General features: G+C 41.3%; 1 protein-coding gene across 2 annotated transcripts; it reads left to right on the top strand.

Moving 5' to 3' along the window:
* Positions 1 to 8485: 8485 nt before the first annotated feature.
* On the top strand, positions 8486 to 15575 carry SPATA2 (spermatogenesis associated 2). 2 transcript variants are annotated; one of them, XM_063146132.1, is made up of 3 exons: positions 8486 to 8607; positions 10882 to 11302; positions 13855 to 15575. In XM_063146132.1, the coding sequence occupies exons 2-3, from the start codon at positions 10985 to 10987 to the stop codon at positions 15100 to 15102; spliced, it is 1566 nt and encodes a 521-aa protein (XP_063002202.1). In that variant the 5' UTR covers positions 8486 to 8607; positions 10882 to 10984; the 3' UTR covers positions 15103 to 15575. The 2 variants fall into 2 exon arrangements, with proteins under 2 accessions (XP_063002202.1, XP_063002211.1); XM_063146141.1 differs by having other exon boundaries at positions 10879 to 11302.
* Positions 15576 to 16975: the final 1400 nt, after the last annotated feature.

Below are 16975 nucleotides of genomic sequence, written 5' to 3'. Positions count from 1 at the left end.
GCGGCCTATATGAGCCGACCCTACCTCTAAGCCACGCCCACCAAGGCCAGGGACCCGACTGCGCACGCGTGCCGATGGGGACTTTGGCGTTTTATAATGAAATGGCCGGAAGCGATTTGAAAGACTCCTCCCCCGCGCGCGTTACTCGCCCTTTGGGGCGGGGCTATGTAGATAGGAGAAGCCGGAGGCAGTAGAGGCTGGTGGCTCCTGTTTCAGTGGAGCAGGGAATCCGCGCTGGATTTTAGTCTAGGGTGACCATATGAAAAGGAGGACAGGGCTCCTGTATCTTTAACAGTTGTATAGAATAGGAAATTTCAGCAGGTGTCATTTGTATATATATGAGGAACCTGGTGACATTCCCTCTTCATCCCAACAGTTGGATTGCACGCTGGTTTCAGAAGCCTTCTATTATTTTCAAAGAACTGTGCTATGGCACTTAACTGCACAGGATTAACTAGGAGGTAAAGACTGATCTTAATTTTCAGTTTCTTAGAGAAAGAATGCATTCATTTCCTAAGAAACAGAAACTCATAATCAAGCAAAAAGAAAATGCACCATTTTAAAGAGCTATTACTGTGCATACTTCAGCCTTGGCGTGAAACTGCTGATTTCACAAAGTGTGTCACAGATGTGCATTCCAGCAAGTCTATTAGATCAGCTGTCATTCCTTCTTCCCCTTCCTCTTGTTTATCTGGCAGGCTATCCTATCGACCATATATGTATAAGGTCACACAAGCATATTTGTTTGTTCATCTTTCACATAGCCCAAACCAAAAGAAAACAAATCAAAAAATTAAATAAATAATTGTAGTAATTGGGGTGAGGAAAGGTGTATTAAACTGCAATCCCATGCATGATTAGAGAGGAATAAAGGATTACAACTCCCAGCATTCCCCATGCGGCTGGGGAATACTGGGAGTAGTAGGACTTCTTTTTGTCTAAACATGCATAGGATTGTGCCCTTAATGACATCACATCATCAGGAAAACATGACTGGCTGCAGCACCAGTAATGTGACAACTCTGGCAGACCTTGGTTTTCTTTTTTACAATGTACAGCACAGGCCACAGACAACACAGAGAGGTAAACAGATTACCCACACATGCCACACCTCCTTCACCACCATGCTGTTTTTTCCACTGCCAGCCTTGGAGACTGAGTTCAAGGGTGACATCTAGGCTGCAGCACTAACCTGTTGGAGCACTGGTCCCATCATGTCCTCAAGCACCAGTCTTAGAAGAGTGGTCTTCAACTGTCCCAGACCCAAGACTCACCCTGGATTCCCAACCTGCAACATGGGACCCACTTTCACAATTTTCTCCATGCCCAACATGGCGGCAACAGCTTTGCTGTGACCTATCTGGATTGATCTTGTGACCCATTTTTGGGTCATGACCCACCAGTTGAAGACCACTGCACTAGACCCTATAAAGCCTGTTGCTTGCTCTTTAGTCTGAACGGTTTGTTTCATGTGGGGTGAGGAGGATATTAGCAAAAGTGGCTCAATAAAATAAATTTAATCCAAAAAGTGAAAGGCATGGCAACTGGGTCAGAAATAGATAGTTCCCTGGCTAAGAAGCCAGAAGTATAAAACAGCAGAGGAAATCAAGCCAAGCTTTGAACAGAATGAAACCACCACTGCTACTACAACTACAGAATATATTGGCCACGCTAGCCTTTTTATACACAAGAAACTCAGGCTAAAGGAAACTTATTTGCTTCCCCCAAGCTGTCAGACAACATTCCTCTTTTCCTGTGACCTTTTGCAGCTAAGGTTCTGTAATGCATCTAAACTGGTTAATTAACTCACCCCCTTGCTACTGCATCTACTAACTGCTTTAAAAACTTCAAAGCAAATTAACCTTTAGCATGCACCTCTTTTTTGGTGTGATTCCCTGCCATGACTATTCCAACAGAGGACATTGCCTAATCTCCTATGTCCTATTGGATGTGGCTCTGAAATTTGATCCCTACTTGTTTTGGACTATCTGCCTGCTCTTGGCCCATTTGGGCCAACAAGCAGCTCCCCTGGGTTTGAGAACTGAACAGCCTGGAGACTGACCCTCACCAATGCCTGACAATGCCTGAGATGAAGAACAACCCATCCTCGCCTCTGTGCTACAAAGTTCTGGGTCCACATGGACTGCAATGGTAACCTTAAGTCTTTTGTCTCTTCTGTATCACCAATGAGCAAAAAGAACCTCTCAGTATGCCAGTGAAGTATCAATCGATTCAGTTACACAAATGTGGATTCTGAAATTATCCAAAGATGCATCCTTCATCTTTGCTCATGCTCTTCAGATGTTTCTACATTGTTTCCATATAATCCTATTCCTGTGCAGTTCTATTAAATGGCATCTCCTACTGCTAAGATAATGCTGCATTTCAGGGGAAGAAATGCACATGATTTTGAGCAACCTTCTGCCCACTTTGAACATCATTCATACTGCAGAATACAGACATTAGCACTTGCTGAGGATGCTGAGAAGCTAAGATGATTGGATTATTAGGGGACCAAAAAAGAAACTTATTATGGTTCACATAAAAGAACATATGTACTAATATGGGCTTAAAATCTACCTCCCTTAAAAAATTAAAAATCTACCTCCCTTCAGACAGCAAATGAAAGAAAATGTTGTTCAGCCTCAGAATTGATCTCAGACAAAATAATAAGTGTTCCCTCTTTTTCTTCAAAGGAAGCAACTTTTAAAAATAGCAAAAGTCACCCAAGTTTAAGTAATAATATAGCTGGCAGGCAGGATATAGTTGGTTTGGTGACATTTGCTTCAGGGCTGGAGGATTCCTGCAGATTTTACTTATTAGGTTATTGGTCATGTATGGTTTGGAGTATTTTGTGCAAAAGGGCAACATAATGCTATTTTTCTCTTCATTTATGTCCAAAGTTATTGAGGACCTACTATTGACCAAAATTAGTATTGACCTTTTAATGGATATGGCTCTTCTTCCCTGTCTTCTTCCAAGACAAGAAGATGTTGGATGGATGCAATAATTAACGATGACATGACTTTGTAAATGCATTTCATTGATGTGATTTGGATTTGGATGATAGTGAAACAAATGTATCCTCCCCTCCCCAGAGTGGACTGGTGGCTCTGAGCCATCATAGATAAACTACAATGGGACGTAAGTGGAGCTTGTAGGTCCTGAACAGAAAACATTTCAGTGGGATCTCTGCCCACTCCCCCAAAATGCCTGGTCTTTGATTGCTGGAAGCCAGTGGATTCAAGGATTGCCATACTGGGTTTTGAAACAGAACAGAATGTCAACTTATCAAGGCTCATGCCTGACGTCTCAGGATCTCTGCTCATTCTCCATTTCAGAGATTGTAATATGATATAGGGTGTGTTTGTTGGATCAGTCTCATGGCTTGTCTGAAATTAGAATCATAGAGCTAGAAGGGACATTATGGGCAAGCTGTGGCCCTCCGCCTAATTTCATGCAGGCCTTGGCCTAATTTCAAAAGTCCACTGCAAGAGATCAGTGTAGACCTCTGGCAACCCACTGAGTGGGAACAAAGAAGGAAGGAAGGAAGGAAGGAAGGAGAGAGAGAGAGAGAGAGAGAGAGAGAGAGAGAGAGAAGAGTTGGCTACACCAACCACTGACATTTGGTCTGTGTGTTACTGATTGCCACTGAGGGAATGTGACCTGACAGAAAAATGGTTCCCCGACCCTTCTGTATGATTGCAGCCTTAGTGGTCTTTCCTCCAAAGTACCCCGCCTCCCCATACACACACTTCAGCCTTTTTTCATTGTGGAGTTACTACAAGTCTTTGATCATTATGCTTGTCCTTTTCTAGACTGTTCCCAGCACTATGGTATCCATTTTCAGATGCAATAAGAACATAAGAAGAGCTGTGCTGGATCAGACCAAGGGACCATCTAGTCCAGCATTCTGTTCACACAGGGGCCTACCACCAGCTGCCCACAGGAAACCCACAAGCAGGACATGAGTGCAACATCACCCTCTCACCCATGTTCCCCAGCAACTGGTGTACATCGGCATAATGACTGAAATTGCACATTCTCCATGAAGTGGAGAATAAACTAATGTACCTGTTAGATTATTATTATTATTTATTTATATAGCACCATCAATGTACATGGTGCTAAGTGGCTGATGTGCAGGGTTGCTTTATTTTACATCAGCTATTGTCTCATGCTATGCCTGGACTGAACAGGCAGTGCTGATTTATTTTATTTTATTTATTACATTTATATCCCACCTTTTTTCCTCCAGGGAACCCAAGGCAGCGTACATAAACCACCTCCTCTCCATTTTATCCTCACAACAACCCTGGGAGGTGGGTTGGGCTGAGAGTTTGTGACTGGCCCAAAGTCACCCAGTGGGTTTCATGGCCAAGTGGGGACTAGAACCCGGATCTCCCGACTCCCAGTCCAACACTTTAGCCACTATACCACACTGCATCCAGTCATGAGAGCCAGACATAAGTCTAGACATCTTTATTTGTATGCTACCCAGTTTTGTTTATCACTGGAGCCTAAAATGAGCTCATGTACAGTTAGAAGATCCTGACAATAAAGCTTTGTGCAATCCTGCTATAAGCAGAAGCTGTTCTGGATATGAGATGTAGCCATTTTAGACAGTTTTTGAGACTGGCAGAAGTGCACTTTATTTAGCAGGCCACCCCTACTGTTAGGCAGAGTGAGGTAGCCACCTCTGGCAGCAAATTTTAGGTGTCATGAAAGGGAAGCAATTGGTTAACTATTTTATTATGAATATATTTTTACTGCCAGGAAGAGGGAGCGGCATTTATTTATTGCATTTCTATACTGCCCAACAGCCGAAGTTTTCTAGACAGTTCACAAAAACTTGTGCAATTTCTGTCTCAGGTCCTAAAAATAACTTAACTGGTCTTGGTAGCTAATGAAACAGAATGCTTCAGTATACAAGAATCATGACTTGTAGGAGGCCTTCTCACATTGATATCCTGCCCTTCCTCTAGGAAGTCTTACAAATGGAAGATGACAATGTCTGGAATCACCCAATTCAGGGTGGCATTCATGGGATTACCCTATTTATCAACATAAAAGCTATATAAAGTAGGTTAGGCTGAGAATGTTTGGACCAAGGTCACCAAAAAGCAGCATGGTTCAACAGGGACTTTCCAGTCTGACTGTAAAGACAGATAAAGATTTTATTGTGCAATCGCCTGGCCTCATTCACAGAATTTTATGTGTGTGTGTGCGCGCGCTTCCAGACATTGTCATTTTCCATGTATAAGTCTCCCATGTTTTCCCATTGCTTCTTCCATTTTTTCTCTTACCACAAAACATCTGTTGAGGAAGAAAAAAGGGAATAGCTTGCACAATGTCTTTTGTGTGGTAACCTAAAGAGCCATCCAACTGGAAACACTCCAAAGTCCAACACTCTAATCCACCCTTCCCCAACCCCAATAAGGGAACCCCTCAGTGGTGAGGGATGATGGGAGTTGTAGTCCCACACATCCAAAGGGCATTAAATTGGTAAAGGCTGCTCTGAGCTATGCTGGGAGTTGTAGGGCTTTTTTCTATCTAAACATTGCACTTTTAATCTTAAATAGGAATAGCAAACTCATTCTCTGAGTGCTGTTCCTTATGCGGCCAGTGCACATGACAGACTAGGCTTGCAGAAGGTTTGCAAAGACAGTCTACAAAAGTAAAAACAAAAAAACCCAAAACCCTGGGTGTGAGGAAAAACTAAAAATAGCTCAATTACGACGGAGCATGCTCAGTGATCACAGACCGGAAAGCAGTACGGAATGGAGCATCCTCTGAGAGAGCATCCCTGCCATGCCCTGCAACTTTATCTTGCAGCTGGTCCTCCTTGCATCACCTAAAATTTAGGTAAATACTAAATATGTCACAGTAGTTATGAAGCCATAACGGGCTGTATGTTCGAGAAGCCGGTACCCAGCCGCCCTTTGCCCATAGAGTGCGTTGATCCTGCATAACCACAGCAGCTGCAGGAATCCAGACCATTCCTTTAGTTTAATCCTTCTTCATGACGTCATGAAGCCACGTCATCATTTGCTAGTCACGCACGCGCAGTCGAGCTCCGACCGATTCCGTCATTTTCATTGACTTATGACGTTACCTTCTTTTCCCCCTTTATTCACTTTCCTTATCTTCGCCGCCGCGGCTGCCAGCATTTATGTTTCCGGAGTAAGGAACTGTGATGAGGAGGGGAAAATAACCTTGGTTTGGTAAACGGGGTGACTACCACGAAATTACTACTGCGAAGTACAAAGCACGGTTTAAAAACGACACTGAGCCCCGCGCATGCGTTGTCGGAAAGGAGAAGAGGCTCCAGGCCAGGACCATAGATATAAATACATTTGAAGAGAAAATCAGATTGGCGGCTGAGAACATTTCCGGGTTGAACTAGAACACCATTTTTAGCCGTTCCCCCCCCCCCCCCCCATTACTTAAATAGAAATTTAAAATTTGTGCGTAGCTGTGATTAGACGTCAGCGTGTTCCTGCCTCCCTCTCCCCCCCGCAAAAAAAAAGTCAAGACAGGAATTTATGCTCTTTCTAATACAGGTCGTAACGCGTCTGTGCACGCAATATACAATGCCGTCCAGATTCAACTGTGGCTGAAAGAGAATGGGTCACGACAGCCCTGCAGTGTAGTCCACTGTTAATATTGCAAGTTAGATGTGGTAGGGCTGAGGCTAATGTGGATTCACAGCTTAAAATTTCCCATCCAAGACCCCCACTACAGTAATTGTCCATCAACTTAAATTGCCCCCTCCCAGCCGAAATCAAGCGTTCAATCTCCTGCAGAAGACTCGTGCTCCTTTGCCTTATATGAAGCCGTGTTGTGATTTTACATATTTAAAACGTATATTTATTTTTTCACCCGAAGACCTGAGAAAGCTGTATTTATTTATTTATTTATTTATTGCACTTATATACCGCTCCCATAGCCAGGGCTCTCTGGGCGGTTTACAGAAATTCTAGAATTGAGATAAAAACAAGTATACAAAATTTAAAACTCTAAAACACGGAACATACACACATAAAGCATTAAAAACCGTTAAAAAACTAAACATGTGGGTGATTAAGATGTGCCGCCATATGCCTGGGCAAAGAGGAAAGTCTTAACCTAGCGCTGGAAAGATAGCGTTGGTGCCAGGCGAGCCTCGTCAGGGAGCTCATTCCATGGTCTGGGGGCCACCACCGAAAAGGCCCTGTCCCTCATTGCCACACTCCGAGCCTCTCTCGGAGTAGGCACCCGGAGGAGGACATTAGATGTTGAACGTAGTGACCGGGTATATTCACGTCGGGAGAGGCGTTCCGTCAGGTATTGTGGTCCCAAGCCATGTAAGGCTTTATAGGTCAAAACCAGCACCTTGAATTAGGCTTGTTGAATTGTAAAGATCTTCCTGCTCTGTCTTTTTGTTTGTGGAGGGGACGGTCACAATGCTACTGCCCAATCGGAAGTACTCGAACATAGCGCAATCATAATCGTGTCCCACTTAAGTCCCACTGAATTCAGCTCTCAGGGAACTGTGTATTGTACTGGATTTCTCCATTATCTTCCTGGGGGCGCAATCCTATGCAAGTTTAGACAGAAAAAGAGTCCTCCAACTCCCAGCAAGCCCCAACTAGCCATGCTGGATATTGTTAGATTTCTCTCTCTCTCTCTGTATAAACATGCATAGGATTGTGCCCTAAACCTGGTTCAAGCAAACAAAACAGCACCGAAGAGTCTTGTAGCACCTTAAAGACTAACAGTGCAATATTATATAGATCTATTCAGAAGAAAGTCCAATTGAGTTCAGTCGGTACAGAATTGTAGCCTCTGGGATTAAGTCCCATTGAATTGAATGGGCCTTACTTCTGAGTAGACTGTATAGGATGGCGCTGTTACACACGATGACATAAGTTTTTACGGGCTTATGAAGCGGCCTCGGTCCACCAAGGCTTCTAATGCTGAAATACACTTTGCAATGTATTTCAGCATTAGTAACTGGTGACTGATGTCAGTGGGGTTGTGAATCCGCTCTGGATTTCAGTCAGAAGTGTAAAGGAGCCATCCAAGGTGCAGAAACCCAATCCCTAAAATGGGTTCAGCACCTTGGATAGCTCCTTTAGACTTCTGACTGGTTCTCACTGAAACTCAGAGCAGATTCACTGCCTCACTGACATCAGAGCCTCCACTGATTGCTAGTCTTTAAGGTGCTTCAAGACTCTTGGCTGTATTGGATTCAACGGGCAGCTGGTTTTTTCAGCCTGGGGGCGGGGGAGTCTAAAAAGGCATCGGAGGCTGCGCAAAACGAGCGCGTTGAAAAGAAAAGAAAATGAAAACGTCTATGGGCCAAGCTCTTCATGACGCGCATGCGCCTTCCTCCCAGGCCGTTGTGGGGAAGCAGAGGGGGAGACAAGACTTCCGGTTACCTATTACGGGAGGGGTGGGGGGGACGGGTAAAGGAGGGTGCGCATCCGGGTCGCGAACGACTTCCTGGCTGGCTAGTGGCGGTTGATGGTTTGTGGTCTTAGGTGGGAAATCGGGAGGAGCTGCCGCCAACGCCACATTTCCGCGCCTCCTATCGCGAACTTTTGAGGGCGGGCAGACGAGTCGGTGGGTATAGCTGAGGGAGGGAGGGGGGTGAGGTTGGGATGACCGGATGGCGTGGGGGGCGCAGGGTTTTTTTGGTGGTGGTGGTGCAGGAATAGGAGGGTCGAGCAGGTGGGTTTTCGTGCCTCGCCCGTGGTCCTCCGGTGGGTGCGCCGGGAGCCCCTGTTTGGCCTGTCTTTGGGGTTCCCATTCAGTCTGTGAACTCGTGAGGGGATCTTGGGGAGCCTGGGAGTTTTGGGGCGGTTGACCACTTTCTCTCTCTCCTCCCCCTTTTTTCTTTTTTAGTTGTCTAAGCGGTAAGAGGTCTTGAGAATAAAATCATGGTCCATTAAAAAAAAAAAAAAAAACACCGAAAAACACGCCTGGTTGCATGTGTGTTTTTACAATGGCTGTAGCCCTGGGTTTTAGGTTTACTTTAATAATAATAATAATAATAATAATAATAATATGTGGTGGGGGACCAATCCCACTTGTGGTGTGTTTTTATCCACGGAAAAGGGTGTACATGAGAAGTTTAGGTTTTAAACTCTCGCTTACCATACATAACACGCACAGCTTAGGCTAGTGGGTTGATGAAGAAATTGCTGAAATGAGGGTCACTCTGGAACCTTTTCTTTGGAATTATGTTTAAGTTTTTGTGTCACTTCTAAAAGTAAATATCACGGTTTGTGGCTAAATAAGTCATGTGCTCTATGTTGAGGGTCTATTAGTGAAAAATGTATGTCAATTATGACTTGTGGTGGCTTTTCCTCCATAGTGAGGAACACCTTACAGTCATTTTCAAAACAGTTTGGCAGTGTTACAGGATTAGTGTCAGGTAAATTGTTAGTTAGTCACTTTATTGCTTATATTGTGTTTTCTGTTGGAACAATTAAATCATAGGTGTTGCAAAACGCCTGCAAATTCAGTTGTGACATGTGTGGAAGGCAAACTGGGCTATTTCAACCAAGGCAGCACACTGTTCATGTGTTTATTCTTCATTCTCTCTCTGCTTTACTGGGGACATTAATATTTGTAGACCTTGAACAGAGGAAAATATCTAAAACTAATTTATAAAAAGTGTAATAGACTTTGGAAATGAAGGACTCAGAATCATTGTACTAATACTAAAGTGGGAGTCTCCAAATCTTTCCATCTATATTTACTGAGTCTGTATGCTTAAGTATTTTGTAAAGTAATTAAGAGTTACCACCCTTGATAACAATGTGCTGAGTTATACCAGTGTATGAAGATATAAAAAATAGGTAAGCCTGAGACTGAATAAAGCACAAGTGCTTTGCTAACTAAAATGTGCTTCTGGTAGCTAAAAATGTCTTTGGTGATGTAGGGCTGGCTTCTAGGAACTGAAAAATATACTTAATAGAAAAACTGGCATGTAAGTATACTTCATGAATAGGACTATTGTGAATAGTTCTAGGATTGTTCCCTGCAGAGTCAGAGCTGTGACATTTACATGCTGAAGGTGTCAATAAACTACTTTGCAGGAATTGTACATCCACAGATGGCAAGTCATAATTAGAATGGAAAGAGGATTTGAATATTATACATCTTCCATTTTGAACAAAAGAATGTAGTTGATTCTTATGGACTCCTACTCTTGTGGGTAAGGCTGAAACCCTATACACACTTACCTGGGAGTAAATTCCATTGAACTTCTTCATAGACATGTATAGGATTGTGCTATATATGACAGAGCAAAGCTGCTTCAGAGCCAGTGATATTCAAAGCTGAACAATTTGGAATTTGGTCATGTTCCATGCAGTTATGAGTTTCCCATGTGATAAGTTCTGTTGTGGGCTACAAATTGGTAAGCTACAAATAAAATGTTGTTTGGTGAGTTGGTTGCTCAACTATATAGGTCTGCATTTTATTAATAATTAAAGAAGACAAATATTTAGGGCACTGTTGGGCTTATCCCATGTGGAGGATTGCGTTGCATCCCTTTTAGCAATTTCTTGCTTGGATGACAAATTTGAATGGGAGAATGATCCCCAAAAGTAAGCTTCTGTCAGCTTCTCTTGCTAAGGGAATCTACTAAACAAAGCTGTATCTAGGTTTTATAAGAATTACATCTAATCACCAACCTGGAAGTGAAATCCCATAAGGTAAGTTAGTATGGCTAAGTACCTAATACTTGTAGTGAAATGAAGTGAGAGTCTCCAGACAACCTCAGAGACACAAAAGTAGGAAAAGCTATAGATACTTTCAGTGTTCGGGGTGGGTGGGAATTTGAGTAGTATCATGATGAGTGACTTGTGTTGTCTTCTCTTTCAGAAGACTCTACATTGCTGTCTCATATTACCTACTAATCAGCCTGCCTCAAGGTAACCATGAAAGAGATGAGGTAGCCGCTCACGAGCGTGCTAGAATCCAACTTCAAATGGATACAAAATATAAAGACGATGTATTTAGGAAGTATGTACAATTTCATGAATCGAAATTGGATACATCCGACAAGAAGCAGCGCCCAGTTAGTGATGAGTATCTACAAGTGGCAGCTTCCGCCTTACTCTGCTTTCCCAAGATTGATCCCTTTTATAGATTCCGGTTGATTAAATTTTATGAGATTGCTGAACGTTCACTTAGGTCCTTGAAATCTTCAAGTTTGCGTTCGCTCCAGAATGCATTCAGTATGCTGGAATCAGTTGGAGTTAATCTTTTTCTTTACCCTTGGAAGAAGGAATTCAAAAATATAAAGGTATGATCATGCAAATACATAAGATTTTTATTAACTAAATATTTATGTTTTCATCTATGGGATGGGATAAACCAGCCTTCCCCAACTTGGTGGCCTCCAGAGTGGTTGGACCACAACTCCCCATCATCCACAGTCAATGGCTGATGATGGTAGGAGTTATAGTCCAACACATCTGGAGGTCTCTAGGTTGGGAAAGGCTGGTATAAACTGTAGTAGTCAAGCTGGTTGCAGAGTTTAAATGATACTTGAAAGACAAGACAAAAACCTGCGTACTCCTATACCAACATAACATTAGTCCAATAAAAGAGGAATACCTCTAGAAACATATTTGAAAATAATCTGTCAGTGAAAATCATAGCTTACAAAGAACACTTTAGAAGGCCCAGAGACCTTGAGGAACTACAACTACTTCCGTAATGAGTATCTGTTTGGCACTTATACTTTTCACTTTTAGAGCTTTTATACTTAGCCATTTTTATTCCTCATTGTAATGTGGGATGCAAAGTAGACTTTTTCTTGGAATCCATATTAAGAAGAATTTTCTTACTTATCTTACCCTGATCTTCTGTGGAGAGCTTAGAGTAGCGTTTTATTCTCACAAGATTGCTTTGACTTAAGTTAGAATGAGAATGAGTGGGTTGTAACGAATAATGTTATTCCACTAATAGAAGCAATTCTGTCAGCAAAATTGGGAGCCGTGAATTCTTCTCCCCACATCGCCCCCGCCCCATACATCCTGGGAAACCCAGAACACTTTTTCAGCTGACCAGCATAGAGGGTTGCAGTGGGGAGGAGAAAGTCCCAACTTTGTCTAGCGTAACATTAGATTTAACGTAGTAGCTTAACCCAAGGCCACCCAATGAGCATCAGAGCAGAGTTGGATTTGCCCTAAATTTTAGTCATCCTTACCCTATTTTAAGCATTCAGCCATACCAGTTCTAGACATCAGCTATTTTCCCCTAGTATTTCGCTAGGCCTGTTTCATTGCAAATGAAGGGCTTCAGTGCTTCTCAGTGAATTATGCTCTGTCCCTTCTTATCCACTTCACCAGTACTGTCTGCACTGTGGTCTAAAGAGGAAATAAAATATCCACAGTCATAAAATGTAGAGTGAGAAGGAATAAATTAGGTCAAAGATGAGTGTTGTTGGCCCCTGCTTATTCATCCAATGAAAATACTTGGTCAAAGTATATATTATTTGGGGAATATAATACTATAGTATATAGTACTATAGTAATATTGTACTATAATACAATGCAACAAGGAATTATTTTCCTGTCCCAGTTTTCCTGGTAAAGGCTGGCACTTAACTTGGAAATAAATGTGAAATCGGGACATTTGTTGAAGGCATGTGGTATTTCTAAGATGAATCAGTAAATAACAGTAGCGGTTATGCCATAAAACATGTGTATGCATTCTTTTCTTTTAACTTTAAAATCCCTGCTATAGTAAATAATGTCCTTTACCAGTAAATGGTGGAAATAAAGATGACTTTTGGTCATTTACTGAGGCAATTTAGTTGAGATTGTCTGATAAGTATCAGAATAAAATGCACTTTCTAGCTCGATCTCATAATTCTTAGCATTAATACCTTGTAAATGAATCGTATAGATGGAATGTCCTTATAAGATGAGAAACCAGAAGAGCAGCTGTTCTGCAATCTGTACAGAGCTGGAAAAATCCTGAGCACCTGATCTCGTGCACTGCTGCAACCTTGATGTTGCTGTTCAAGAATATGAACCATGTGCAGGGTGGCTCTCTAAAAATTTGGTTGTTGCTCTGCAAAATCCAAGCTGAAGTTACTTTTTTAGCCCTAGTAATGTAGTTCATATCTTGCTCTCAAATTGTTCAGTTTATCTCAATGTCCATTTTAAAATTGTTTCTAGTATTTGAATTACCCCGACAGTCTGACTGGCAAATACGTTACTGGCTGAGAGTCTAACAAATACATTGACACTGAAATATTACTACATTTTTAATTGTTGACTCAACAATTTAACTGACTGTGGCTTTAGCAAGAAATATATTTTCCACTCATCCTGTCATGACTTCTCAGGTGTCAAATATCCATAGTTGCCTCCCCTACACACTTGCTAAGTGTTTAGGGGGTTGGACTCGATGGCCTTATAGGCCCCTTCCAACTCTACTATTCTATGATTCTAATTTTCCTCTAAGAATTCTGTGATACAGCTCTTTGTTGTAGATAAAGCAAAATGCTTTGGCATGTTAACTTGAAAACATGAACTTAAAATTCCACAGTTTGAAATTTAAGCAACTTAAATGTACGTATGTACGGAAGCATCATACAAAACCCATAGAAACTAGATTTGAAAGCAATTGGTGATCAAATTCTTAATATTTATGTAGTGCCATTGAAATTAATATGGCTTAGAAGGTTCAAGTGGTCTGTCTATTTAATTCTTTGGAGTTTTGGCCAAAAAGCCTTTTTATTCTGAGTCTATGCCCCCTCTTGTGGTAATACCTATATCTAAGCTGTTTCAGAATTACATATGAGCTGTATTTATAATTTGTTTTTCTCTTCCCCATCTTCAGACTTACACAGGACCCTTTGTTTATTTTGTGAAGTCTACATTACCTGATGAGGATATAAGACAGATACTAAACTCAATGGGATATATCCAAGAACTTGGAACTATGTATAAACTCAAAGACCTGGTTGATACTCTCCAGGTAAAGATGGTATCATTTGAACTTTTCTTGGCCAAAATAGAGTGTGAACAGTTGATTGAAATTCATTTGCAAGTGAAGGATAAAGGTTATTCGGAACTTGACATTGTAAAAGAGAGAAGAAATAGCAATGATGATGTCCGAAGCTGCTCAGATGCTTTGAAACGTCGTGCAGAATGCAAAGAGAATCTAAACGCTTCCATGTCACGAATGGTACTACAGAAATCTGCTAGTGAAAGAGGCTCTAAAGATTATTTCAAACCCAAAGTTAGCAAACCTTCTAAATCAGTGGACACATATGATAGTTATTTGGAAAATAAGAAGCCACCTTTGATGACATCATTGAGTCTCAGAAAAGAGCCTATTTTAGTTGATACCGAAGATGACATTAAAGATGAAATAATTCGCCCTTCACCATCTCTTCTCGCCATGTCAAGTTCTCCCCATGGATGTTCTGATGAATATTTGCCAGTTTCATCCCATGCCCATGCCAATGGTATATTAAGAACGGGTATTCCATATGGTACTTACTACTCCCCTCAAGATGATTTAGATTTATATACTGACCCTGATTCTAGAAGTGTGTTTAAGAGACAAGAATCCACTAAACATGATGTATGGCTGCTAAAAAATGATCCCAACCCGACTTACCATAAACGTCCACATTTAGCCAAAGAGACCACTTCCCTAAAGTGCCAAAACTGTGGATTAACTTGTGGCACGTCCATGTGCCCAAAGTGTGACAACTTGCTGATCTGCAGGCAGGAATATCCAGCAATGAAACAGAGCAGTTATTCGCTCAAAACTCTTTCGGGTGAAGGCATATCGTCTGGATCCACTGTAAGGGAAAAGCCGCCGTATATGTTGCAGGCTCAAGACCGAGCCTCTCAGTTCAGTTCAAAATCCAAGCCTTCGGGTTCTTCACGTTGTGGCTTTTGCAACCGTTCAGGAGCTACAAACACATGCACTTTTTGTTCAAAGGTTTCCTGTGATGCTTGCCTCAGTGCTTACTATTACGATCCCTGCTGTCGAAAAAGTGAGCTCCACAGGTTTTTGCCAAACAATCAGTTAAATTATAAATCAAACCAGCTATCGCACCTGGTTTATAGGTAGATTTTTTGGGGGTGTTTTTTCTAAAAGTTCTGTATTTTGGGACAAAAGGGCTAAAAACACAACCATTCTGGTGTTGCTGGTAAGACGTATCATCCTACTGACCTCTTAGGAGAAAAAGTAGACATGCCCTAGTATTAGATAAATACATCTTAACATAGGTGCCAGTCCTTGATGTGATTTCACAAATGTATTTGCTGCTGCTGCTACTCTGTTAGCTGACTCTTAGCTGCTTTTCCATTTCGATCGGACTGAAGAGCATTTTTTTTCATTTTCCTAGAAGCAGACAGGTGTTGCAATTCATTTTTCCCCTAGAAAGGCATCACATGTCTGTGTTTCATTGTTACTAGCTCATCCACAAAACACAGCATCAGAGTAGTAACTAAAAAGGCAACCAAGGATTTTCAGCGAATTGTGAAATTGTTTTGGTAATTGGCACGAAATATTCATAAACTTGTTTTTGCCAAACATGATTTTTTTTTTAAAATAGATGCTTTTAAAGGCAAATCGCCATGGTATCTCATCCTCATGTCTCCCCTTCTCTCCCTCAGCACGTTCCAGGATTTCACTCAAGCTCATAAAATCAAATTCTAAACTGAGTGTTTGCTTTATTTTCCAGTGCTACCAATAAACCCAACTCTTTTTTTCTGTTCTAGTATTTTAAAGAAGTGAAATTGTATGTGTTATGTTATTCCTGGAGTGTTGTCTTTCCCACTGAATAACGATTGGATCACGTTTTGTTGCACATGTATCAAATCCCACTCTTTCTACTGTAAATAAGTGATTTGGAAGCAGTTTATTTTTAATAAATATATTCAGTATGTTGTTGTTTTTTTAAAAAATGATTAGGTCATGTAACTGAAGTCTCTGGGTTATTTCTTCAGGTAACCTTATCTTTTCCTTGTACTGTATTTCACTTACAGCTTATTACAGCTATTGTAGACAGGTGTCCCTCAAAATCCATTTGTCCCTTTGCTTCTTTCAACTGGGTTGAAATTCTGCCTCTGTAATTAATGACAGATAGACGTGTCACTTCACCCCTTCCATATACCAGTGAAGCTCTTTCAGTAGTAACTATTACCACAACACACAATGCTGTCTCCCGTTCATGCATGTGGGAGTTGTTTACATAAAATACACTGCTGCACTCCACTGCAAACCACTAGCACTGTTCAGGGGTGATGGTTAAACAAGATGACCTGTGCCATTCCAAGTCAAGTGAAGTTTCTCAGTTGTGAAGGTGAATCCAAATACAGAATTTGGTCTTATCCACAAAAGATAGTAGAGTGTCCTTTTATCCATCATTATTATTATATTTGTATACTGCCCCATAGCAGAGGCTCTCTGGGCAGTTTACATAGGATAAAAACAAAAACAATATATAAAAATTTTAAATCACAAAAACATACAATTTAAAACCACAAAAATAATTATGCCCTTGTGTTGAATTCACCTTCGACCCTAATACTGTACATTTTAAAAGCATGGCTGTAGATTTTAGGACTTATTAACATTTTTAGTCCTTTCAACATTTATGTGGCAAACTTATATGAATGGCTGGTGATTACATTATATGTGTGTCTGTGGGCAGGAGGGGGTGGGCAGGAACACAAAGGGATTTTAAAAGTATTGTAAATTTGCTGAAATTCTTCTGTGATGGTTAAGCATCAAATCAACAGTGTTGAATGATTTTTTATGGAATATTGCCAACAGAAAAGTAGTGTCAAGAAAAGGATGCGTGATCATGAAATGAAATGACCATGGCATACCGCATTCAGTATTTTTTTTCTTTGCAGGCAAGTATTACCTTGCCAACCAGGAAGGTTAATGGAAATCATTGCTTAAGTGAGTGATCATAGTTTTTCAAAATCCTAGA

The sequence above is a fragment of the Elgaria multicarinata genome, chromosome 1, assembly GCF_023053635.1.
Source record: "Elgaria multicarinata webbii isolate HBS135686 ecotype San Diego chromosome 1, rElgMul1.1.pri, whole genome shotgun sequence".
NCBI lineage: Eukaryota > Metazoa > Chordata > Lepidosauria > Squamata > Anguidae > Elgaria > Elgaria multicarinata.
Note: the sequence above shows the minus strand (reverse complement) of the source record. Positions and strands in the feature narration are given on the sequence as shown.

Coding starts and splice junctions, on each gene's coding strand:
- SPATA2 (XM_063146132.1), top strand. CDS start 10,985: ATGGATACAAAATATAAAGACGATGTATTTAGGAAGTATGTACAATTT. Junction 11,303..13,854: donor AGGAATTCAAAAATATAAAG/GTATGATCATGC, acceptor CCCCATCTTCAG/ACTTACACAGGACCCTTTGT.